Source organism: Nomia melanderi, chromosome 1, assembly GCF_051020985.1.
Source record: "Nomia melanderi isolate GNS246 chromosome 1, iyNomMela1, whole genome shotgun sequence".
NCBI lineage: Eukaryota > Metazoa > Arthropoda > Insecta > Hymenoptera > Halictidae > Nomia > Nomia melanderi.
In genome coordinates this window covers 26,062,342-26,088,042 of record NC_134999.1, presented here as the reverse complement: position 1 = coordinate 26,088,042, position 25,701 = coordinate 26,062,342, and the positions used below count along the sequence as shown (strand labels likewise).

The window sequence follows — 25,701 nt, the reverse complement described above, 5'->3', positions numbered from 1 at the left end:
ATACTCCCTCCTCGCGAAGAAACTAGCCCCATCTATGGCAATCTTTATTATACAGATAGATCTCTTCTGGATGCACAGTAGCAGCAGTCGTTAATACTTATAATAAATTACCAGAAAACTGTTGTATTTAAGGAGAATTTCAAAACAATAAGTAAACGTTTGTTTGCAATAGTTCAATAAGTATGCGGAACCCCTCTTCTACCCTCGCTTTTGCTTTACAATTGTACAATTCATATATACACAGGTTATGAATTCTGCGTATTTTACATTGCACGCTTTTTTCTATTTGTGCTTGTTTCTATTTACCGATATTGCAATAGTTTTTGAGCCCCGGTTCTCGGTATCCCCGCTGCGATCTGGTCCATTCCCAGTCTCGAACGGAACCTGCACAACCTGGATTCCTCAGGTGCACGCGGATGTTATCCCGTGATGTTGTTGCACAACATACGTACCTACGTATCCTCCCGGCGGTTGATGAAGTGTTCTCTCGACGGGGAATTGCCGGCGCTTCCTTTTGCGCGAACGCATCCTCCAGGGCGGTTAGACGCGCGGCAGGGGGAGGGGAGGAGGATAAAAGGATTTGTTCTGGAGCTTTCCGGAACACTAGCGGCGCCAGGGACCGAAGGGCGGAGGGGAGCCGAATGAAATTTGAATATCGTCGTTGTTGCCGTCCCGGAGTTCCGCGGGTCGAAAGCGTTGCGATGTGCGGTCGGGTTAGGGAATACTTTGTGCCTTAATCGTTGTATAAATAGTCATTAGACGTTGGGCTAAATATTGTCTGGAATAGTGTGCGCGCGCGACCGTTTTCCGCGTGGAACGCAATTTAATCCTGGGGCTACCACTCGTGCGGAAAATTAGCTGTTAATTATTTTTGAATAATGCACAGACACGCGGATAAATTTCCCTCGCGACTTTTCTGTTTTTATTGTAATGATACGCTTAATTTGATTTAACGGGAGACGATTATTAAAGCAAAATGCTAATTCGAGGTGGAGTTGGTTCGAGGGTTTTTGTTGCTTTTGTCTCTTGTGGTATTATTGTTGCTTCAGTCTGTTGGATTGGATGGATTGTTAATGCGGATATAATGGAGATAATGTGAGATTACTGGGTCGTGGATGTTCTTGGGAATTCCGGTTTTTAGTGGGCTATTTGGAGAAAATGGAACTATATTGAAGATTGCTTTCTGTAAGGATAGCCTTGATAGATAACAAGTTTTCTTATTGTATATTCAATTTTGCTGAAATTTATATTTTATAATTTTTTGAAAATCCTAATCGCTATGAGTTTGTATAAATACACTGTATAATCGTTATTGTATTATTAAACTCTATTAAATTAAGTACTGTGAAATTTTGTTTTACCATTTTTCAGAAAACTTTAACCGTTATAATTTTATGAAGATATAAAATACCTTATTATATCTTCATTATTATTATGCTGTAACAGCAATATATTTTATTGCTTTATTAAACTTACAAAATAAATTTAGTTCATACACACTCTCATTTTCAAATAATGTTACTTACTATCTTCAGTGAAAAATTTATGTCTTACTTATTGATGACTTCCATTTAATTAAAAAAGTCTCTAATTTTCATAGTAAAAACAAAAATTCAATATTCCACTGAAATTTAATAATTTACTCTAAAAGTGTTCGATTTTTGTTATAAGTACAAAAATTGACCGGATAACTGTGGGACTTAGTTTCAAAAATTTCTTATAATACTCGCAATGAAATCAAATAATGGTGTGTACACTTGTCAAACGCAGGCTAAAAGCAGCTGTAATACATTCTAACGAAAAGCTAAAGCAAAACGAAGAAGAATTACATGTCTATTTGAAAAAATAAATAATTGATCGTTGAAGAAATTAGCATCATTTTGATTTTAAGATGACGTGTATACTCGTCGAGCGCAGTTAACCGGTTAACTGGTTAAAAATTCCACTGAAGTTCAATAATTCTTTAAATGGTGCTTTAAAGGGTGCTTAATTTTCTTTATAAAAACGAAAACTCAGTGTTCCATTGGAATTCAATGATTCACATTGTTCAAACTGTAGGGAAAGCGCGATGTACATGCGCGGACAGCTTCGATTGTAAGTTATACGATGGGATTGGATAGGGGGGATGAAATAAAGATAAGAGGCTACTCCGAAAATCGTCCGGTAACAAAGATCATGGAGTGCGTTCCCTGGTGATTTGAATAAAATAAGTCTCACAGTATCGCATTTGCTCTTTAGCAAGAGCATCAAAGATGATAAATAGGAGAGCAGCGAGGAGAAATAAATACAGAATGCTGGAGGATAAACAGATTTGTTTCATTGTTTCCGGTTAGGAGGAGCTGGGGATGAAAATAATATCAAATTCGAATGTGACGGTCCCTTTTATTCGTTCCTCGCGAACCGGTAAACGATAGGAATTGGGGTTTTGCCCTTTCTTTTCGTTCCCCTTTTTCTTCCTTCTTTTCGGTCTTGCCGTTCGTTGCGCAATAGGACGTTGTCGCACAGAAGTTGACGTTCTCCTCCCTCTTTGTTTCAGGTCCCTGCATCCTCCAGAATAAACACAGAGGGTCGCGCCGAGGCAACAGGGATGAAAGGATTTCTTCGACTGTGCCGGGAAAGGGTAAGACGAACGCGGAATGTTGTATCGTGCCTCGAAACAGTCCTTTACATCGTTTTATCGCATCTAAAAGGGATTGCCGGGGAACACGAGATAGAAAATACAGATGTATTATAATCGCTTTCTGCGGAAGCATTTTACAACACACAAAGAAACAATTCAGGTGTTTTATCGATTCCGCATTAAGGAACATTATGGCGGTGGCTAACGAAGCTAATTAGAGTTGCGGAAAGTGCTTCATTATTATAATTCAAACGCGCATTCACCATGGAGCATTGTATTTACTGTGGAGAAGCTTTTATTTCAGATTAAAATAATGAAGGAAAAATAATTACTTTGGTGTCAATAATTCATTAATTTATTTGGTAGTGTTATTTTTTGAAAGAAGTTATTGTTAAACAATATGCTTGCTAAATATTTACCTGTTTCGAGTAGTAATATCAAGTAACGAGTATTAACATGATAACAAACATTTTTACTTTCCTGGTGAATTTTAATAACAAATATGTAAATCTCATGTGAAGTAGCTATTATTAAAGTCATTTACTTTTCAAGTAAATTATCAGTCACTTAACGTAAAACTAAGAAGATACAGTAGCAAAGAAAGTAATTTTAATTTCGAAATTTCTCTTGTACTGATTTCAGTGTTTAAAAAAGATTGATGTTGACAAGAGATCTGCTGTAAATTATTATTCGTGATTCTCAAAAAATTCTACCAGTGACAGTATTAAAAAGAGATGAAGTATGTTCCAGATTTTTCACGTTCCAAAAAATAAAAAATGATTTAGTTCCAGTAATTTAATTGAAAACTGATAGAAGAATGATAAAAAATTTAATTAAATGCGCATACTCGACTTCTCTCAGCAACTCATCCGAATTTCAACATCGAAACTTCGTCATTCAAAATAAATAACACCGAAGTGTCGTTACGAAACGAGTTATTATAGAATATTTTAACAAACTATCACCGATTTTCATGGGTATCACGTTTTGACAGTCACAAATTTCGAAACTGAGATAAAACATTATGCTGGAAATAATCTAAGAAGATGGAAATTCTATGAAAATTTCCATCTTATTCGTTCCCGAAGATTTTCGTATGCCATAAATACATAAAAATCCACAGTCCAGTTATAGCCGCGTTCATACGCTCGCATCAAGCGCATTTTATACGACTTCCCCGTCATTTCTCGGCTAAATGACCGTAGTATATTTTATTCCTTAGAACGTGTGGGATCGCTCCATAAAAAGAATATCCGGTTCCTAAACCGAGCCAAAAATTTTAACGCCGTATTTTCATCAAAATGCGACGGGTGTTCGGCTAAGGGGACTGTTAACTCCAATAATGAAAAGATATATTTAAGAAGAAATGTTAAGTGGGCAGCATATTTGTGTACTGGAAAATACGATAAAACGGGACAGTAATGTTTTTCATACATAAAGAGCTTGTATCGAGTTTATATCATATAACATGGATCTAATAAGTCCTCGATGTAGTTTGAGATCGACTGTACAGCAGCGCCTGAGTTATTTTTCGATGAAAAGCATTGGAAAGATACTCAGTGAACAAGTTTTGATGTTACATAAATGTGTGAAGCATTTTTTTTATCTCTCAATTAAAACATTAAACAAAATAACTACAGTACTTGATTCTATGTTTCTTAAGCTGTATTTTTGACACTTAAGTTATTTCTTTATCTCGTGTCAAACTAAATTAATAAATAAATTAAGTACATTTTTAGTACTTCTCTAAATCATGTTGCGTAGGACAAAACGGAACACTTTAGCGCAGAGGCAACAAGGGTCCCTTGTTATGTGTTTTGTTTACAGTCTTAATTGGTTACGTATAATCGTATTAATGTATAGCATATTAGAATCGAAGATGAGATAAAAGCTGACCAATTAGATTGCACCAGTGCGGAGAAAGAAGACGACACATTGATTTGTGATTTTTATTCATAAAATCATATATATTTATAGTTTATTTATATCAACTAACAATTAAATATATTCAGCTAGCAAAGTTGATCTAGTAGAAATAACGATTCTGTATTTTTATATGGTTTTACATGAGTTCCGTATTACTCTACCATTTTGCGAAGGAGATATTTTAATACCTATACAAAATCGTATTTTCCTTCGTAACAAAATATTTTTATTACAAAAATCTTTCATATGTTTCATAAGTTTTGTCGTTTGTTTAGAGGAAATTCAATTGATATACTTTAAATAATAGAAAAAAAATATCGGCTATTGTTTTTTATAATCTTCATCCATCTATTACCTAGATCATATATGCCTGATGTAAAGAAAACTTTATCCTTTGGCCATGAAAAAAGTAATTAAAACCGTCTTTGGACCGTGCACATTTCAACTGTAGATGGTCCGAAAAACATAAATTTGTATGAGCCTCCATGGCGTTATTACCAAGTTGGAACTCATAAAGCATATAGTAACGAAAATGAATTTTATCTTCAGTCATAATAAATATTTATTATTCAACATTTAAAAATCAAAAGACGATTCCATTTTAAAAATTCAAAATCAAAAATATTAACTTTCGATTGCTACCAAAATCATCTGTACCATACAACGAACAACGAAAGAATAAGCGTGTTAAGTGAAATAACTGAAAAACGACTGAACTTTCTTGCCAAGCTAATAAATTTTATACGCGATACGCCCCAAGGCAGGTATGGGATTTAGAGGATTAACACTGTGTGGTGTTAACATAGTAACGGATTAGATCCTTTGAGCATAAAGACTTGATCGTCGATAGCTCTTAACCATTTGCATCATAATGAAGTGTGAAAAGAGATGCCCTTGTCACCAATTTCAAAAAAAGTTTATTTAAATAGAAAAATTACAACGGATAAAAAGAACTCTCTTGTAAGTCAGTAATTTCAAAACTCTACGTTACTACGTCCCGTTTAAAAAAATCTAATCTTGACGCCCCCTGTATTTCAGAAAATAATACAATCACGTTTTTGAATGATAAAAAATGTGTCAATACAAAACATGAAAAAAAAAAAACTGTAAATTATATTTCTGTTAAACTTTTCGCGCTTCCTTTTGCACTAGTCCGCTTCTCCCAGTTTGGAAATCGCTGCTGTAAGTAATCGCGCAAGAATATCTAAAACATGCGTATCAAGGACTCCTTTTAGCTTCGACAATGATAATAAACTGTAAATAGAGAGCGATTCTAAGAGGCAACCACTTGCCAACACGGGGGAACTGCGTACAGCTCGTTCTCCTCTGGCTGTTCGCAAGCATCGCGCTCGTTCCATTGACAGGCCGGGAATAAGATCGCGTTTAATTGGAAATTAACGAAAGCCCGGTGTCCACGTAGCGCCCGCGCCGTGGGCTGATCCAATTTACGTAGCGGAGCCGATCAACAATAAAGGAAGACGCAGCGCGGGGCGTTACGAAAGTGACCGACAGTCCAATTAACTTAATTAACATAACAGAACTTTCAAATTTCGACAGGAATAATGTCCTATTCAGCGAACGGTTCTTAATTAATTTTGCACGATTGTTACGTAGATAATTGTATTTTCAGCAACGCCCGGGATTTAATTAACGGGCGAGAGAGAGAGAGAGAGAGTGAGGAGAGGAGAGAGGAGAGAGAGAGAGAGAGAGAGAGAGAGAGTGAGAAAGGGAGAGAAGAGAGACCTTTCGGTGCTTCGCGAGAGAATTCTCCCCCCAAAAGAAACGGTAAACATTTCCTTGGATCCTCGACGTTCCCGCTGCGCGGCAACAATCGCAGTGCTCTCTTGTCGAAAATATCGTCGCATAGCTGCAAGCCAATTAGCTGCCAGCAATTTATTACAGCGAAACTTCAATTCCGCGAATTGAATCCGCCAGTCCGTGTACAGAGTGCTTCTGCTGACTGGGGATACCTAATTTCCTTAAAAAATATCAGTGCTGCGAAGAAATGTTTAAAATAGTGGTTGTAGGTTATTAACACGTTACCTACATACTGGGATACGAACAATCGGGTTTTCAGTGCTAACGCTGATCGATCGGAATTTTTTGGAATTACAGTAGGGCTCCGGACTTACGTCCTAATTGGTTCTAGAGTGAGCGATGTAAGTCGAAATAGACGTAAGTCGGGGTACACAGGATGGACATGTATGTACATATATATTTGTACTCGTATTTATCAGATCAGAAAATACATTTTCTTTTAAATGCATAAAAATGATAGAAGAGATTACATTTAACGAATGTTTGCGATGAACCGAAGAGATCACGATGTTCACTATAATACTGGAACGTATTAGATGGTCTTTTATTCGCTTTAAAATACGGTCTTTATCTTGATGAAGCGTCATCACAGTTCTTTTCGGCAAATTCTTTTCGCAAAACCTTCTACTCCACTATCAAAGTTTTATTATCTCTAATTTAGTTTCTAAACTTATAGTATTTCTCTTTTCAATAATATAGTTTAAAGATGAGGACATTTGACGCTGTGGTGCCATTACACATACGTAAATAATGGTATCAATTCTTGATTCATTGCACTTGTTTACTGATGTTTACTATAAATGTAATTATATAAGTTTTTAAACTGTGTATAAACTATATAATCTGAAATTATTTACCCATAAAAACGTTACAAAATTAATAAGTTAAGTAAGTTTTAGACTGATTCAGTTGAAAGTAAACACGGGAAGCGAGAAATATTGGTTAAAACGGATGGACTATCGCGTTAAATCGGGAGGACGTAATTCGGGGTCCCACTATAGTTACTTATTGGGTGAATTAACATTGTATCAATTATGTTATTGTTCATATAATGATTGATCGTATTAAAAATTTTCATACGTATCAAATGTTTTGAAATTATTCCTTTCTATAATAAATCGAATTGGTGCGTTGCTGGCACTAACGACATGTTTTCATGTCAGTAAGCCGGGTAACGTGTTATAGTGTTCCACTTCTAGTCAACTTCATCCTAACCAGCAAACCTCTATGTGCCCCAATCCAATTAAAACGATGTATAATAGCCAATCGCTAATGATTCAGTACTTAATACGACGATAAACGTTCACTAAAAAAAAAAAGAAAAAAAAGAGACGAGGTGTTTTGTTTCATGTTATTCGTTTAGTTTGGAGTGAACTTGCAACAAACTGTAAAACTCACGTCGAATGTTTCAAACGAAATCCTGTTTTCTATTGCATACTTTTTTTACCTAGCATTCGGACGCTTCCAAAATATTGTAAAGTTGTTATTTTCGAATCTTTATCAAGATGTAGGTATCTAAATAAGTACCGCCAACTTTAATACCTTACAGCGAGCAATTTCTGCACGGTATAGGTTAGGAAAATTGACCTGAAAACGTAATTAAAATGAAAAAAGAAGGTTTCTGGTTTATGGAGTCTAATTAACGTCATTAGTAATGGCTTATCTCCGCATAATTTCTTGTTAACTTTAATCTTTTAGCGGCATCCCTTTCAAAGATACTCCAGTTTAAAGTTAATATTAAGAATTTAAGAAGTTATTTTAAAATTTATTTACCACCTTACTCGTTGCCTTTGGATATTCGTATCTCGATAACGGTTTATGCGAAAATAGTAAATTTGCAATAAATTGTTTTGAAAATGTCTGAATTGCAGTATGCAAAAGTATGCGACAGAAAATATAAGATTATATTTAACATTTTTAATATTTAATGTTTCATATATAATATATAATATTTAATTAATTATTTAACATGTTGGCAATACGGTGAAAATTTACCATAAGTTCAAACAAATAACAACTTGACGCGTATCACTTAGTAGCCTATAACTTTTATATTCATTTTACATTTAGTTATTTATCTATAAACATTTCTTTGTATAACTTCTATGTTTGTTTATTTATCTATAAACTTTTTCTTATACAATTTCTATGTTTATTTATCTATAAATATTCCTTTGTATAACTTCCATATTTGTCTATTTCTTCATAAACGTTTCTTTACATTTCTAGTATTTCTCGAGAAAATCAGCTGTTCTCAGTTAGCTGAAGCACGCTGCGTACTTTCGCTAGAAATTTCCCTCCCTTTTTAACGCCTTTTCCTCCTCGTCGTTTGACGAGTGAACTTATTATAATAGGATGCGTTGCGATCCAAAATTTCACTTGAAAATTCCTCGTTAAATATTAATTTGTCGATTACCATATTTTAATGGCTCCGAGGTTCGCGAGACCACGGGAATCGAGCCAGATAAAAATATTTAAGCCGACGTGCATATCGCGTCCGCGACCGTTGCATTTGAATTTTGGGATTGTATCAGTTGAAAATAGTCGTTAAGCTGTTCGAATTTTTCCACACGTTTCCCCGTGTAGTCTCCATGGAAAGAAAGTTTCCGACCGTCCCAATTTCTGAACTTGGGCGAGTACAGTTACGAGCAACGTGAAAATTTCTAACACGTACACACGTACACGCGTACGCGGGCCATGAAACGGAATAACTTCAGGTATGAAACTTTAAGTTTATTATACTCTACAAGTATTTCTTTCACCAACGAAACACACGTTTGGTACGTATAATATTAATACCAGTAAAGTTTTCCAGATATCATCCCTTTTCTCAAATAAAAAGCCGAGAAGATTATCTCTTGGAAAAAGTGGTGAATTGCCAACTGGTTTACTAAATATTAACGAGGAGAATTTTGGACAAATATTTTTACATTTTAATTTGAACTTCAATTACCGTGACTAAGGGAAAACAAGTTTGATAAACTGACATGACGAATTTAGTGTTTCTAAATTATTCTTGTATTTACGCTTTACATTTCTTTCAATTTCCAGTGACTTATAATATGTCTAAAAAGAATATTATATTTTATATTGAACTATCAAATCGTTGAAACTGGCGTGACACAGTTCCTAGATTCCTTGATTTTAACCTTGAGACATGTTTTCGATCCAAATGAAAATATTCCGAGGGTATCTTTTTATAGCTGCACACATGCGTGGTGAAAATGAGCTCTAAAATAGAAATGAAAAACTTATTTTACAAAATATTTGAAAATTAACAGAGACAGAAGGATTTTCTTAACTTTTAATGGTGTAGCAATATTTGCTTGAAAGTACCATTGCATCTGTTAATAATTATATAAAATATAACGGTTACATTAATTAATATTAACAAATTTTATGCCGAAAATATTAAAATATAAATAAAAGAAGAGGTTATTTGAGTTACACAACCACTATCTAGAAATCTTAAAAATTTAAAACTCTTCTATTACTCCTAGAAAGATAAACAACCTTTATATTTAACATTATTTTCCATTAGTTTCCGAAAAATTTCATAAAACAAACTCTCCATCTTCAATTGTTCAAACTACTTCCAGCCCACTAAGGTAAACAGGAAGGAAATACAAAAAGATACTTGTCAAATATTTTCCAATACTCTACACAAATATCAGAGCACCCGAAGCTTCTCAATATTTTCAGAAAATAAATTTCTAAGGACATCGATTTCCCGCGGTCAATAGATTCAACGAAACAACGTTTCAGAATTCATAGGTTCCACTATCGCGCGATTTCATCCGCAAAATCCGGCGATAAATAGTTACACTCCCGGCGAAGGAAAAAAAAGAGAATTGATATTTCCAGCGCGGCTGGCGATGGCGCCGAAGGAACTAGGCGGAGGATAGGAATCAAAAGACGGAAAAAGGAAACGAGAAATTGGTCCGATCCGGAAAAGGGTGATCTTCATGAAATTGCGAATATAGGGGAAAAGATTTGCTGAATAGGGGGAAACTGTCTCCCAGCCCGGATCCCGCGCGGGATCAGCGTGGAAACGTGCGGAGATGTTCATCGTGTCGTTGGATGATCTCGCGTGCGTGTTTCCGGCATATTGTTTCGGCCCCAACTTGAACGCGGGCCAATTTGCGGTATATAACTGCCTGTCAGCCGCTAGTTTCTCCTTTATGAGGCAAATGAACCGCGCCGATTGGACCGCAATAGCAGCATATCGACTAATAACGTAGCAACAACATATATATACGGAAAACTCGTGACTTCTAACTCGAAATTGATTAATTAACGGAACCGTGTCTTTTGCCCGATGCGATTAACTTGATTAATGCGCTAACAGGCCACCCCTGTGTCCGACTTGGTCGTGACGTACCACTAAAATTGTTTCGTTTGCAATTACGTGTCTAATTGTCTATTCGAATGGACGGGAGTTATTAACGATAATAGGTGGATTGATGATGGAACTCGTCCATATGGCGGATTCCAGATTTCATGCTTCACCGCTTGCCCCTTTATCCTCGGTATATTCGAATTTGTTTTTCTTGTGCTAACTAGGAGAGGCTAGGTCTGCAAGTCACCGATTTCTCTGAAACTTTGCATACTGATAAGTATTGTCACCCTGTTTATGAAAATATAGCATTTATTTATTTGAGTTTATTTAAAGGTGGTCGCATTAACGGTACAATCAGTAGTGACTACTAACATTTGGATACATTACTTATTACTTAATAATGCTTATTACATAATGACTTATTGTATAATAATACGCTAGATGCATGAATAATAATACAAGATTAACGGACAAAATAAATCTTAATTATAATGAATTTAGAAAGTTAATTTCTCTGAAAAACTTAAACGATTATAGAAGCAGTTACTCAATAATTATTTAGATGATTGTTATTAAGGTTTTATTATAATCATGTTTTACTATCTGAATAAATTATACGTTATAAATTATAAATAGATCAATAAAACGAATGAGAAAAAAATTACATCACATAGGACTCGAGAACAACGGTTTACAAATATTGTATGCTACTGCCACGCCATCGCAATTTGTATTGATATGTTTATTAATGTAGTAAAATATGCTTGTAATAAAACTTTAATAACAATTATCCAAAAAACTATTGAGTATCTGCCCCTACAACACGATAATTTCATGAACAGGACGGTGATATTTATCAGTAGACAAAGTTTCAGTAAAATCGATGACCTACAGACCTTGCATTCTCCTTGTACAAGTTATTGTATTGAGTTAACCCTTTAACTGCGCGCGAGTTTTTGAGTTTTCGATATGAAATTACGGACTAACTTTATTTGTTATGCAGGCGTTACCTAACAATTAGATAAAACTAACTAACGGAACTGATAAGTAATGGGACTAATGATAACTCACAATAGCCTGATAAAATACTCAAGAAGGGTTAAATTTCAGTTAAGCGGGAATATTTTACAAAATATTTAGGACACGAATACCACCTTAGTTATTCACGATTAGAGGATTAACCGGCGATAGAAGTACGCAGTGTAATATAAATTATTTAACACTAAACGTACCACGATTTAAAATTTTATTAATGATCCTGCATTTCTTTCCATCTATTTAACTTTGTGTCAGTTCTTCTATTATAAGATTAATCGTTCTTTCAGATTTTGTTTTTCCGTTTGTTTCTGTTTTCAGTACGAAAAATTGTTTGTCTAATCTGTTTATATATCTTTCTTTTATAACCAATTATTTGACTGGTTACAGTGAAAATAGGTATAAAACAAGATTGTATGGATTAATTTCTGAGAACTGAGATTTATTAGAAATTTATGTTTCTTTTGTTACATAATTTTTATTACGATATTAATATTAAAATTGGGTTTGAAATATTTGTGAATTTTATACATATATGGATTTAATAAGTGCAAATACTGTTTATTTTTCTTTTAAGTTAAAGTTAAATTTTATTTTTCTGTTACAAACGTCTAATGTTTACAGTGAATTTAAATTTCTTAACAGTGAACATGAAATTCCCTTTTTTTTTTACTAAATTATTCTGGATTAGGTACTTAGTTCTTGTCAGAATAGTTGTGGATGAAATTCTAAAGCAAGGGATTAAAGTTGCACTTAAAGTTTCCACACGTTCTCATGCTTTTATACAATATTTAATTAGTTAAGTATTTCGTTTATAAAGACAAACATTTGAATTGGATTTCTAAGTAAATATTGAACTTAATTCCAATATTAACAATTTTATTGATTTAGTAATTGATATTAATAATTATGATATTAATATTAGTATAGACTAATATTATTATATTATTAAAAATGTATGAATATATTTTTGTCTATGTACAAAAAGAGATTTAAAAAACATGAATTTTCATCAAAACGATAACGTAAAACAACGTAAATTTTCTACTGTCAAAACCAGAATACGTTGGCTGAAAGTGTTCTTTTCAAATACATTTTAAATCCCCGGGGAAAACGAACAACAGTGTTAAACGTGCATTCTGTTGTTTTAATTTTTAATTATAAACGAGCAGATTTCCGAGTCCCGAAATACGTACGCTGTTTGCACTTGTGTTTCTCATTGTCCGTAATGAAAAATTGAACAGGAATCGATAGGCGGGAAGCATCTCCATTTAAAAAATGATCTGTCTGCAGCTCCCGCGCTATGGCCGCGATGCATCATGCATGGTAGTGTATTGGCCGCGAAATTGCATGATTAACAACAACGCGATCCATGTAAAATGAAATTTCAATTTGCACGGTGTCCTCTGCGAATTAAATGGAGCAGTCGATCAAGGTTCGGGAACGGACACCGAAGAAATGGACGAATTTAAAGTGGATCATGTTTCCCTGATCGAAACTGCGGAATTTAGTTTCCGTTTTCATTGCGGCAGAGCGTAATGTTAACGGTACGCGGTCCACGGTTTATCTAGAGCTTTGAAATATTATTGAAAAAGTACTTTCCTCGAGTTTAACAGTATCCTTGAAAATATGAGAACGTGACTAAACGGGAAAAGATTGAACAAACTTAATGGCGCTGAAAAATTGGAAACGTGATTGGGTCGAACAAGATCCGGAGAATTTAACGGGCTGTAATCAGTGTTTAACGTCTACTGTTTTGCCGTTTTTCTTAGTAGAAATAAACATTGTGTAATTAGAAAAATATTGTAGATGGTGGATCAATAAATTGAAAATTACTAGAAATGGTGGATTATTAAATTGAAAGCTACTATAAAAGATAAATCATTAAATTGGTAACTACTGTAGAAGGTAGATCATTGAATTGAAAACTATTGTAGAAAGATATACACTTTAATATTATCATTTCACATATTAAAGAAAGAACAAGATTTTCGTCCACTTTACTAATATCCAAAAGTATGTTTGAAAAAATTAAGACAGCTAAATAGAGAGAGAAAAAAACTAAACAATCTTGTCTGAAAAATTCAAAAAATTAACATATACGTATTTACGTCGAAAAATAACTGGGAAATCGTTGCAGAGTTAAATTTATTTTATAGTAAGTGTTCAAAGTCATCCTCGGGTGACAACAGAGAATTCTTAATTTCAGAAATGTCCAGCAAATTAATTGTTTAAACGGTGGCATTAAACAAATGTATTCTTTCGCTCCGTAACTTCTCGACGCAGTGTTCCAACGTTATCTTTTCCTTAGTTTCCCAACCGCGTCAAATGCAACGTTTAGCACACAAAGTTCGCGTAATCGGAGTTTACCTTGCGCTTACCTAAAATTTGCTATCGCGCCGTTGTAAAACGTGAAAGAGTGTCGCGCGTGTGTGACGCCGGCAGTCACTCTTCCCGGGGTTTACTTGAAACGAGGGGGGAAAAAAAAGAGCGTTTTCTAAAGTGATATTTGTAGAACATGTGTCACTGATTACGTCACTGTACGCACGGGATATTCGTCACGCGAGTCGTACTCTATCTTTAGAAAGTTCCTGCATCCACAACCATGCAAATTTGTGTTTAAATGATAAATTGTACATCAAAATATGATTTTAATTTCTGAACGAAGATTAAATGGTGAATTCGTGTAAAAATTGTTTGAACAATTATAAAATAGCAAATAGTGCGTTGTTTCTTAACTTCTTTTGCTTAAAATTAATTAAATAATAGTGTCATATTATTAACATTATATAAATATTATTATATGAATATTATATGACCCTAGTATCTTTCTAATTGACCCTAGTATCTTTTATTATTACTTCAGTTTCTTTTATATTATTTTATGTAATTTACATATTTTTATTAAACATAATGAAATCAGTGTTGGAAAGCGTGATCGCTACGCCCTCACTTGTGCTGCCAATCGTGTGGCGGAGGACGTTCCCGCGTAAAATGAGTACTGTGCGTTCCCTGTTGCATATGGTGTGTGCACGTGTGCTTGAGCCGTTCTTGCGACCGGTTATCCTTACATTCGTACAGCGCTTACATAAATATATATATTAATAAAACAATCAAACAATTAGTACCAAAAATCGAATTTTATTTGATACAAATGTAGCTAGATAAATACTTTTTATAAATATTTTTATAAATTATAAGTATATCTAATGTCGTATAAATGGAAATATACGTAATATTTTCTGTATTAATTTTACTGATAAATATTTATAAATTTATTGTAAGTACATGAACTGATTTTCTATTCTAAAATACACACCATGATAATTCATTAATAAAAAAGATATGTACTGAGATTCCTCAATGACTCTACTTCGAATGTTCAGGTCTGATATAATATACTGTATTAAATATCGTTGCATGTACTTATATAGTGGACCAAGAACACAGTGAAGTGTTCTTTCTCTATAGCTCCACTGGGGGGAGGGGGCTCCTTATACTCGCATCTTCAACGCTACCATATCAGAACGTTATCCAACAGTACAGAGAAGCTTTACTTCGGTCTTCTCGTTGGCGAGTGAGCAGACCAGCCCGATAGAACATATCCGATGTTCGAAACTTTAAGCCGATAGTTGTCCGAACTTTGTTCGCTTAATAAATGTTCACTGTGTACAATGTACGCTTAATTATAAAGTAACGAATGAACCAATTGTGTTTCCGGAGATCCTACCGAAACGGTGTTTCGCAAGATTAGAAACCTCAAGTATCGTCTTATTTTAATTTATTGAATGACATTCGGAGTGCATTAGATTAAAGAATTTATCTTTTGAATCGAAAATTTTAACACTAATAGAATGAGAATACAAATAGCACGTTACAAGTGCTATTTACTTTCTTCTATATCCACGTTTACTTTGCAGTATAATATTTCATAGATAGTGAGATAACAATAGTTGATAGAAATATAATATTTAATTTGGAGACAATTGAAATTTATTGATTTTTGTTAATTTCAATTTGAGATATTCCTCGCGAGTCTAACACGATATTGTATGGCAAAGGGTTAATTAAAATCTTGAATATGTAACTGTAAATATCTATGCAAAAAATAAACTTAGATATTTAAATTGACCTTTTAGTTATTCAACTGAAACATCTAACTAAGAAATTTTCAATATTTTCCGAAGTATCTAATGTCTCGTGAAATTTCTTGTATTATGGATTGCAATTACGAATGATCCTGTTTAAGTCAGTTCTGTTCGACTCAGCGACAAGCCAGCGAGCAAGAACAAAATGAACATGAACCACCAACCAATGAAGTAATCGTGGAATCATGTTCTCTACTCTCCATAATTACGTTGTCGGTCCTGAGTGGTGTGGCCACGGCCAGCGAACGCTGTACAAGTCTTTACCAAGCGAATTTCAGATCCTGTTGTCCATGTGCAAGCTAAAAATTCGAGCAAGAAAATATTAATTAATCAGGATATAAAAAGGAAAAGACTATAATGCAAGATAAATGTAATTAAAATCGAAAACTTCTGATAAATTCTATTCAACGCTACGGGGCTGCCGAGTATTTAAAAATATTTCTAAATAATTGCTTGAAAAAATTATGAGAATACGTTTTCCTGAGTTTTCTTGCAGCATTCATCGTATTATATAAATGAAAACGTTAATTCCTTTAAATATTTCAAACAGAAACACCTTTGTAATTTTAACAATTGTAAAATGAGAAAGTTAAAACTAGTTGACATATTGACTACCATGTATTCAACAGTGACCAGAGTTTCTAAATAGCTTCAAAATAATTGCAATGGAAAGGGTGATATCGAATAAAAATATTTAGTAACGTAAATAATTAAATAATAACATAACATAAAAACTATGATAAACACTAAATAATTAATAATTATTTCTACTACCATTTCTTTTTGTTACGAAAAAATAAGTGGTATTATACGTAACATAAGAAGTACGATACTAAATCATTAATAATTATTTCTAATACCATTTGTCTTTATTACAAAAAAATAAATGATATTATACAAAACGCTGAAAATTCACGTGATAGTCTAAATATTAAAACACCTTCGCATTTTAGACCACTGCATGAATAATCCAGAATAAAATAACAAATTGCACGTGTATTACATGTGCCACATTAAATCGAGAAAATAGCTTTAGATGGATTCTATTTTTCATATCAGAGCAATTGATAGTAGAAAGGCTTTCCGTTTTGTAGCAGTGAAATTTCGAAGCTCGAAATTAATTTTTCAACAGCAGAAGAATATCATTAGTCTGTCGATCAATTCGTATTGCTGATCCAATTCCTCGCGTCACAGTCAATTACAGTTTTCCTCGGAGAATCGAGAATTTCATAGCTAGGAACAATGAGCGTATATGTTTTATATTCGGATGGAAATTGATCACACGCGACCAAAAAGAATACCTTGTTCAATTTTCCAAATACTGTAGCCGTATAACGATCATCTACTTGAAATTGTTATTTGATCTCGTTAATGCAATCCTATCGCGCTTCGATCATCAGTTTTCGCAGCATGCGCTCATGTTGCTATAACTGAATTTCGAGAATTACCGGTTATTTGTAACGATTTCGCGTTATGAACAAGAAGAGACATTGATTTTGGCTTTTCAACTCCACCTTTTTGGAAATTCGGGAAAAATGAAGAGGAATATTTGCAATTTATATATTCACATTGATCGACTACAAATATGTATATAGCAAATACAGTAATGTAAAGATAATAAAGAAATTTAATAATTCGAAGTGAGCCAAGGAAACCCAATTTCAATTTTATTTTTGATTTTAAGTAATGTACATTTATCTGTTAACATATTCGCATCGGGAAATTTTTGCTAAACTGTCCTATAAAACGGTGTATTTTAATGATACAAAAATATTCCAACGTATGAGTATGAAACATGCAATAATTATTTTTGTCATTTACAATCCCGTTATCTAAGAATTCATCAGCAAAGCGAATACCTGTTGCAAAATGAAAACTTGTTTCCCGGTGCGAATACGTTAATAAAGTGACAGTTACAAAATTTAGAAAGATATACTGGGTAATAATATAGATCACTTTATAATTAACCCTTTGCGGACGAAGATTCTCTAAAGTATACAAAACCTTTTGTAAATTCTACCAAATCACACATCGAATGCCTAAATAATATAGAATAAGGAAATTATGTACTGGTTTCTTACTGTTTGAGTATTTGAATCATTTGTTTGCAACTTAATATTACAAACATGAAAGTTTGATCTCAGCAAAGTGTCGACATTCGTCCGCAAAGGATTAAACCTCGGTGATTTGTGACAAATGTGACTGCCATTAATGTAAAGTACACCAAATTTTGAAAGAAATGTGGAAACATTGTTTTATTTTTAATGTATAAAAATTCTTAACGTTAACCGTACATTTTTCCTACCGTAACCAGTCAAATAACTGGCCACAAAGTAAAGGTAAACAAGTTGGATGATACATTCTTTTACTGGTAACAGAAACAAAAAGCAAGACAAAAATTGAAAAACTAATTAATCGGACAATATAAGTCCGTATGATATAATTTAAATGAACGAAAGGAAACGCAGAATTTTAAGTTCGGTCATTTTACCAGTTCCCGATACAATTAGTGTTAATCCTTTCGCTACAATACACGAGATATCTCGTGTACCTTTATTATTGATATGAAGTGTTTTATTTAAAAATTCGATACAAGTCATCGATTTTTAAGGTATGACATCGTTGGTAGAAGATACTTAAAGATGATAAATATAAAATACTCGATATTTTACAGAATTTGAGTTTTTATTTTTACACAATTAAAGTCTGATGGATGACAAGAACTGTAAACACTATAGGAGAATCGCAAAATATTTCCACTGCGTCAAATAGCTCGTCTATCGACATTATCTTTATATTAGAGTACGAATATCATTTGAGTATTGCAAGAGAGATCATTGGAATCGACGTAGAAGATCTAATATACAAAAATACCACCACAGAAAAAATGTCATTCAATGATAGAATGTATATTTTGCAAAAACAATGGCTGGGCAGAAGGATCCCAGATATTTTTGTAAAAATTATTCCATCGCATTATACACTTCACCATCCTTTCAAGTATTCCATATAAAATAAACGATAAAAACTCTTACTATGTAAAACGTGGAGTATTTTATACTTATCATCTTTAAGCACCTTTCACCAACGATGACATGTCTTAAAAGTCGATTATCTGTGTCATATTTTCAAATAAAACACTTCATATCAATAATAAAGATGCACGAGGTATCTCGTCCATATCATCGTTTCTTCGACATCGTGGAACCGAGATATCTCATGCATTGTAGCGAAAAAGCTAAGGAATGTATTTGATTCCTGCTTTCATGAATTACTTTAGAAACTTGTGGTTTTGCATAAAGATCCGTTCTTTACTTGTATTTGGAAGTATGGCCTCTGAATTTAGAGAAAAAGGACAACGTTGAAAAATGAACTTACACGACGTACATAGTCAGCTTTAGCTTCCTTTGTGTCATCTAAGGAGGATCCTTGATAAATCGATAAGGACATCAGCCATTTACGAGCACGTTATCCTGTCGTGTACTTCGAATATGCGCGCGGTTGAGCCCGAAGTTAGACGGTTGCAAAGTGGTTTTACCCGATTCCCCCAGCAAAGTTCACGATTACGATAGAACTCATTGCGAGAAAAACGTTGGATTTTGATTCCACTCCGAGTTTACTTCTCCCGAATGCCGATAAAGTCAGAATTATAGGTTCATAATGTAAAACTTTTACCCTAAAGTCCGAACTTGTCGGTACCAAAGTAAACATAAGTTCTCGTTTTTCCTTTTCTATCGAGGAATTTACGATTTCCTTACGAGTTATTGCGATTTGGTCGGTAAATGCGATCTGTTCTTTGAAATACTGGACTTTTTTTCATCGTGGAATTAACTGTTTGTTCTGTAGACTGTTTGTTTGTTTTTATAATTTTTAAATTTATATAAATTGTAGCTGTTGCAATTATGATTCAAATGATATACGTATGCATTCAAGTATACCTTATATAATGCAATTTTTAAAAATATTTCTTTTGTTTTTCAAATTAGGATATTTAATATTATTATCTTATTTCATTCATTATAAGTTTTAAAAATGATCTATAGATAATGAAGGAGAATATATACATTAAAAGAAGCTCTGTTTATTTTAAGTTGAAAAATTGAAATAAATACAAATAAACCGTATTATTTTTGGAATTACCCAACACTATACTTATTGCATTGGATGATTTTAGCAATTTCAACAAACGAACACTTTCCACGAAATTTTCCGACTTTAATTTTTAAATGAGAAATTTAATTTTCCAATGAAAGAACAATAAATTATCATCGGTAATAACTTTATCCGATGCATTCATAATGCGCAAACAGTATATTTCTCATTAATACCAATTATATGGAACCAAATATCCGAATACACACAAATTGAAACAAATTAATATTTATTCCGGTGAACCAGTCTTAAAATTACTCGTGTCGATTAATTCTTATTTATTATTTAGTTATTAATTTATTTCAACCCATTTTTTCGCAAACGCAATGTAAAATTTTCGAATTTTGCATATGTACGCTACTATTCTATAAAAACAAATTTTTTATCCCATACTTGTAACTGCACTCATTGTATAAAAATCGAATCAATAAATTAGTATGACATATTAAAAGTATTATGTGTTTATATCAAACAAGCTTTTCAAGTCAATTACTTGTATCGAAGCAAATTACTGATCAAAATTTCGTTTCACTTTTAATTTCTACCCTCCAATTTTTTCAATTTGTATTGTCTATTTCATAATTGCACCATCAATTACAGAACACCTTGTACATCTACATATTTTCAGAACACAAAGCATTAACACTAGATTTAGGAACATTTGTTGTACACTTTAATTTAGTGTTCCTAAAGAAATGGGTGTTAAATCATATACAGGGTGTCTCCACTAACTCTATTACAATGCGATTACCTCATTATTGAAATCTTGTAAAATATTTGTGGTATTAAGAGACGATCTCTCCGAAGTCGTAATAGGAGATTCGTTTCGAGCGCCTAGCGCGCTACGGGACTGTTTTTGAGAAGTGCTTAAATCACGTGGCCCGATGGTGAACCATAAATTAAGTGTCCCATCGCTGGCGATAGCCGTGCTTGCTCTCAGTCACAGTTAATATTAAATATTTCAATGAATCTTAAACAAACTACCCTAAAATTATTCGATTTTCCAAACATCCAAATTTTCCACTGAGAAGGAAAATAAAAGATCGAAGACATGTTATAACATTTCTCATTTTCGCTAGGAGTACTATAAAAATTAGTTGCAGTTGCTGATAAATTACAAAATAACCTGGAGTGCTAAGGGTTAAACTGTATCACAATAAACGTACTTCTTATTTCCATAGTAATTTTACTGTTTCTGCTCACTAAACCTCTGATATAGACCTCAAATTACTACAATATTTTATTAACCTTTAGAGGCACGCAATTTTAAAGAAACAAAAAACTCGATCTGCATGATAATTGTCAAAAAAAAATGAGACAATTTTAAACTCACCTAACTCTAAAGTGTTAAGGGAAAAATTATATTATTTGTAGCATAATATGCGTCTCCTCGAACAAAATAATTAGTACCTCTAACATTTTTCGTAGCGTAAAGAAACACAGATGTATAACATTGAATCAGAGTCACTAAAGCAGCCTGAAAACCTTGAAATTAGAGGTTCAAAAATAATAAATTAAAACACATTCTTATAATACCACCAGTCAAAATAGACATAAGCCTTGACCGAATAACATTTGTGAAATTTAATATTCATGGAAGTGGCTTTCGTAAATCTAGCACCAAAAACCGTGCACACCATAAGAAAACGTTGCGACGCAGAGAGGACGGCTAATAAAATACCGAATGTACAGGTTTAATCGAAATTAATCCACAAATCTCTGGTCAACGGATTTAGTACGTAACATTATATAATTCGTTTCCCCTAATGAGATGGGCATTTCCGATTGAAGGTTGCTAATCAGCAGAAATTAGAGGATATTTCAAGCCAAACGCGGAGAGAGAAACTCGTTCGTGTGGTCGTTCGCCCGGCTGAGATACGGCTGCAGACAGGAGAAAAAGGAAAGCTCGATTTTCATCCCGAGAGTCGTGCTCGTTCTTCCAAGCGGGGTAACGCGTTTACCAACGATTTCGGTGTCGGTATCCCGTGCATTTTTCGCCGCGTCGGTTTCGTGTTTCAGCTTGAACCGAAGCCAATTCACGGTGCTTCCTTCGCATCCTCGGAGCGACGTATCATCCAGTCGCTATAAGGACGATCGTTACGGTAATTTACGATCGAATTCTTATTTCGTTATTCCCTCGTTCGAGATCGGGACATTGTTTTTACGTTTCGCACTCAGAGGAACGTCTAACTGCGAACTGCATACGCTGTCGGCTGGATTAGGATCTCTGCGTGTACGTAGAGATAGTGTGTACTGATATCAATGCCACGGATAATATAAATTAATATTTATCGATAGCAGATAATGTTTTTAGAAAAAATATATTTCAATTTTAGACGTACACAAGTATTCATTTATCAACAAAATATCAGACCAATGGGATATTATTAATTACTGTTTAAAAAGTTTAGTTAATATTCTTTAGAAAGACAATTCTTTCTTGCGAATAATTAAATATATAATAGTTGCATGAATTACTACAAGAGATATGTTTGGTAAATGAAGAAACTTAACATTTAGGCAACCGCCTATAAAGAAGTATAACTATAGCTTTGTTCATTAACATTAATTAGACTTATTTAATTAATTTTCTTAAAAGCTTCTCTTTATAAAAGTAAGAGAGATATGTAGTAAATTGTAAGTAGTTCTGTCAAAACGGGGCTGGTGCATATGACAGTTTCTTTCTTTTTTTATTTTTCTTTCATTATGACAGTTTCTCGTGTATTTATTTTTCAAATCATTTAGGATATTTAAGGCTTTTAAGATATCAATCATTGCGAAATAAAACTAAAATGCGTTAATGTTAATACAGTAGAATCTGTACTAGGGTATTACTAAGGTACTACGTATGAGTTTACGATAAGACCTCAATTACCTCAGAAATCTAACTATACACAGTTCTACTGTGTCATTTTATCTAAAATATCTTTTTACTTTAAACAAGTTCCTTCCATCAAAATGGATATTCTATAATTAGATACTATGTTCAATGTACTTAATTACATAACGACAAATGTAGTTTCCCTTAATTTATTAATGAAATTTCTCTCACATGAATGAAAACTCAATATTCGATACAAAGATAGAATAATTCACTTGAAATTTGGGAATATTATTGCAATCATCTTAAAAGAAATTTAATTAACTGCAAATGAATGAGATTTCACATAGAACATAATTAGTATATTTGTCAGCGATTGATTATTATTACGTTATTATTATTGCATTCAATTCTCCCATAATTTCATAGGAGAAGATATTGCATTGAGTAGAGTCAGAAATTCTGTTTAACCGAATTTTTCTCGCTATTCCGAACATGTTATTTAGATCGTACCGTGTAATTTCGTATCGTTCGATCGGATCACGTTTCTCCGGTATGTTATTGTTATCTCGAAGAAATGTTTCTCGATGGAACGTCTCTCGTAAAAATTGCAGCTTACGCTCTTGCTGAACTGAGCTAAAGCAGTACATTCACAATTTTCCTCTTATTTCTTCTATAAAAACTATAATCTGCGCAATTACTTATTTCTTAAATGATCTTACTGAATTCTAATTTCTCTAAAAGTAAATTTCAATAAAAACCCACAATCTACTTATAACTTCGTGACAAAATATTTACAAATATTTATAATGCATTTTGTGCATTTCCACTCTTAAAACATACTAACATTCAATCTAACAATACATTTTTTAATTTGTCCTATGCACCATGGAGATAATAAGAAATTAGAATGCAAGAAATTCCTTGTTTTGTGATAAAATTCGAACGTCAGGTATTTTAGTCACAATCGCGGATATTTGATCAACAACCAATAGACGCTATTATTTCAAACACCGCCGAGAGACGATTTGTCCCTGCTAAAATCACGGCGAGACCGGAAAATATTCCGTAGCCGGTGCAGCGATCAAACATTACCCAAAAGTCTCGAACAGTCTCCGTCTGCTCAAATACTCAAATATGTAGCAAGAACCATGATATTCTCAAATGGAAATTTCCGTTGCCAAGGAAGGTCCCCGTTTCTCCAGCGCAGCTCGTCCCATGACGAAAGATGGAACGTGTCGCGTTCGAGTTTAAATAGAACTTGCCCGGTATAACGAACGTTCGTCAAATATTTATACCGAATACTTGGCTGTTATAGGGGAACTTCCGAAAACCTATCCCGCCCAACTTGGTCCATTGTTCCCCACGTTCATTCATTCGATAGTACGTCGTCGGTGGAATAAGTAATAACTGAACTGGCGCGGTACTTGCGGAGGAGAACGAAGATTCGAAATGTTACCATTCTTTTTATTAGTTCGTGAGAAACGATATGTGTTTACAGTTCGAGCAAGAAAATAGTGGTGAAACATATTAGGTCTACCGGAAAGTTCTTTCCGATTTTGACCTAAGGGAAAATAATACATTTTCAATGGGTTTATTGACATTTACTGAACTATACAATTTCCATCGTTACTAATGACCTCTTTCCAGCGTGACGGTAATTTGTGGATTCACAAATTCTAGATGGATTCTGTAGAATCACTCAACTTTGAAAACTTAAGATGACATTATCGGATAAAACTTTCCGGTAGACCTGATATATAGACTTAACCACCTGCGCTGGAAAGATGTGCTACGCACGTCGTGATGTTTTCCTTCCAAAATTGCCAACGACATATTATACACGTCGATAGTCTTCTTAGATTACATATTCCAGATTGTTTTGAAATCTACCACTTTATACAAAATGATTAATAAACGAAATTTAGTGTACATATCTGTATATAATAGGTGAAGACACCGGAAGTAGTTAAATCATGTAGGTATTTTCTATTGAGTCAGTTTATAAATAAACGCGGTTTCTTTATATTTCTTTTATTTATAAACATTAAGGTAAACAATACTTTATAATTAGATTTAAAAAAGTTTTGTTCTTATGCAACCGAAAAACAGGTAAAATTCAAACTGTTTAACGGTTAAGGTAAAACTATTTTTGATCTAAAATATTTTCTCTTTCGTTATCTACAGATTATCTATCGATACATTGTAATTAGATTAACAGGTGTATTGATAAATAATTTGTAGACAATGAAGGAGAATATATTTTCGATTAAAAACAGTTTTATCTTAATTTTAAAAAATGAAAGAAATATACATCTACCGCATTATTTATGCGATGATCAAATAATAAAAATTGTAAAGAATTGCTGGGAAATGATAGCTTCAGTATTAGAGACTGGATATTTGAGACATTCAATTATTAAATTTTAATATAAATATATTCGGTTGTGAGTATAAATATATTTTTTAATTATAGGAATGTATAATACTTAATAAATTAATTAAGATAAATAAATCTCTGTACAAATATTCATTTTTATACACAAGTGTAGAGAAATCGAAGTCAATTAGGATTACATTGTGTTTTGAAAATAATTACCCAATATCCGAAGTTAAATTATATTTCATTGCAAATGCGAATAATGGTAGTTAATAAAAAGCATTAAATACGTATATCGCTGCTAAGAAAATAATAATAAAAAGAAGTTAGTCTGACCAAACCTATTTACGTTACACCTTAATAAATGGTGGATCATTATGATTATTCGACTACGACACCTTACATGTGACAGGCGGACTTAAGTAGGTCAACGTAAATTTCCGTGATTTCTTCACAAGAAAT

At 33.3% G+C, this 25,701-nt stretch overlaps 1 protein-coding gene across 7 annotated transcripts in view; it reads left to right on the top strand.

Annotated features, from left to right (window-relative positions):
• LOC116430042 (uncharacterized) overlaps nucleotides 1-25,701 on the top strand; it is a 600,329-nt gene that overhangs the window by 437,278 nt on the left and 137,350 nt on the right. For all 7 annotated transcript variants that reach the window (XM_076372489.1, XM_076372483.1, XM_076372486.1 and 4 more), the window contains one exon: nucleotides 2,537-2,620. In XM_076372489.1, coding sequence (XP_076228604.1) covers nucleotides 2,537-2,620 — 84 coding nt within the window. The remainder of the gene's footprint in view (nucleotides 1-2,536; nucleotides 2,621-25,701) is intronic.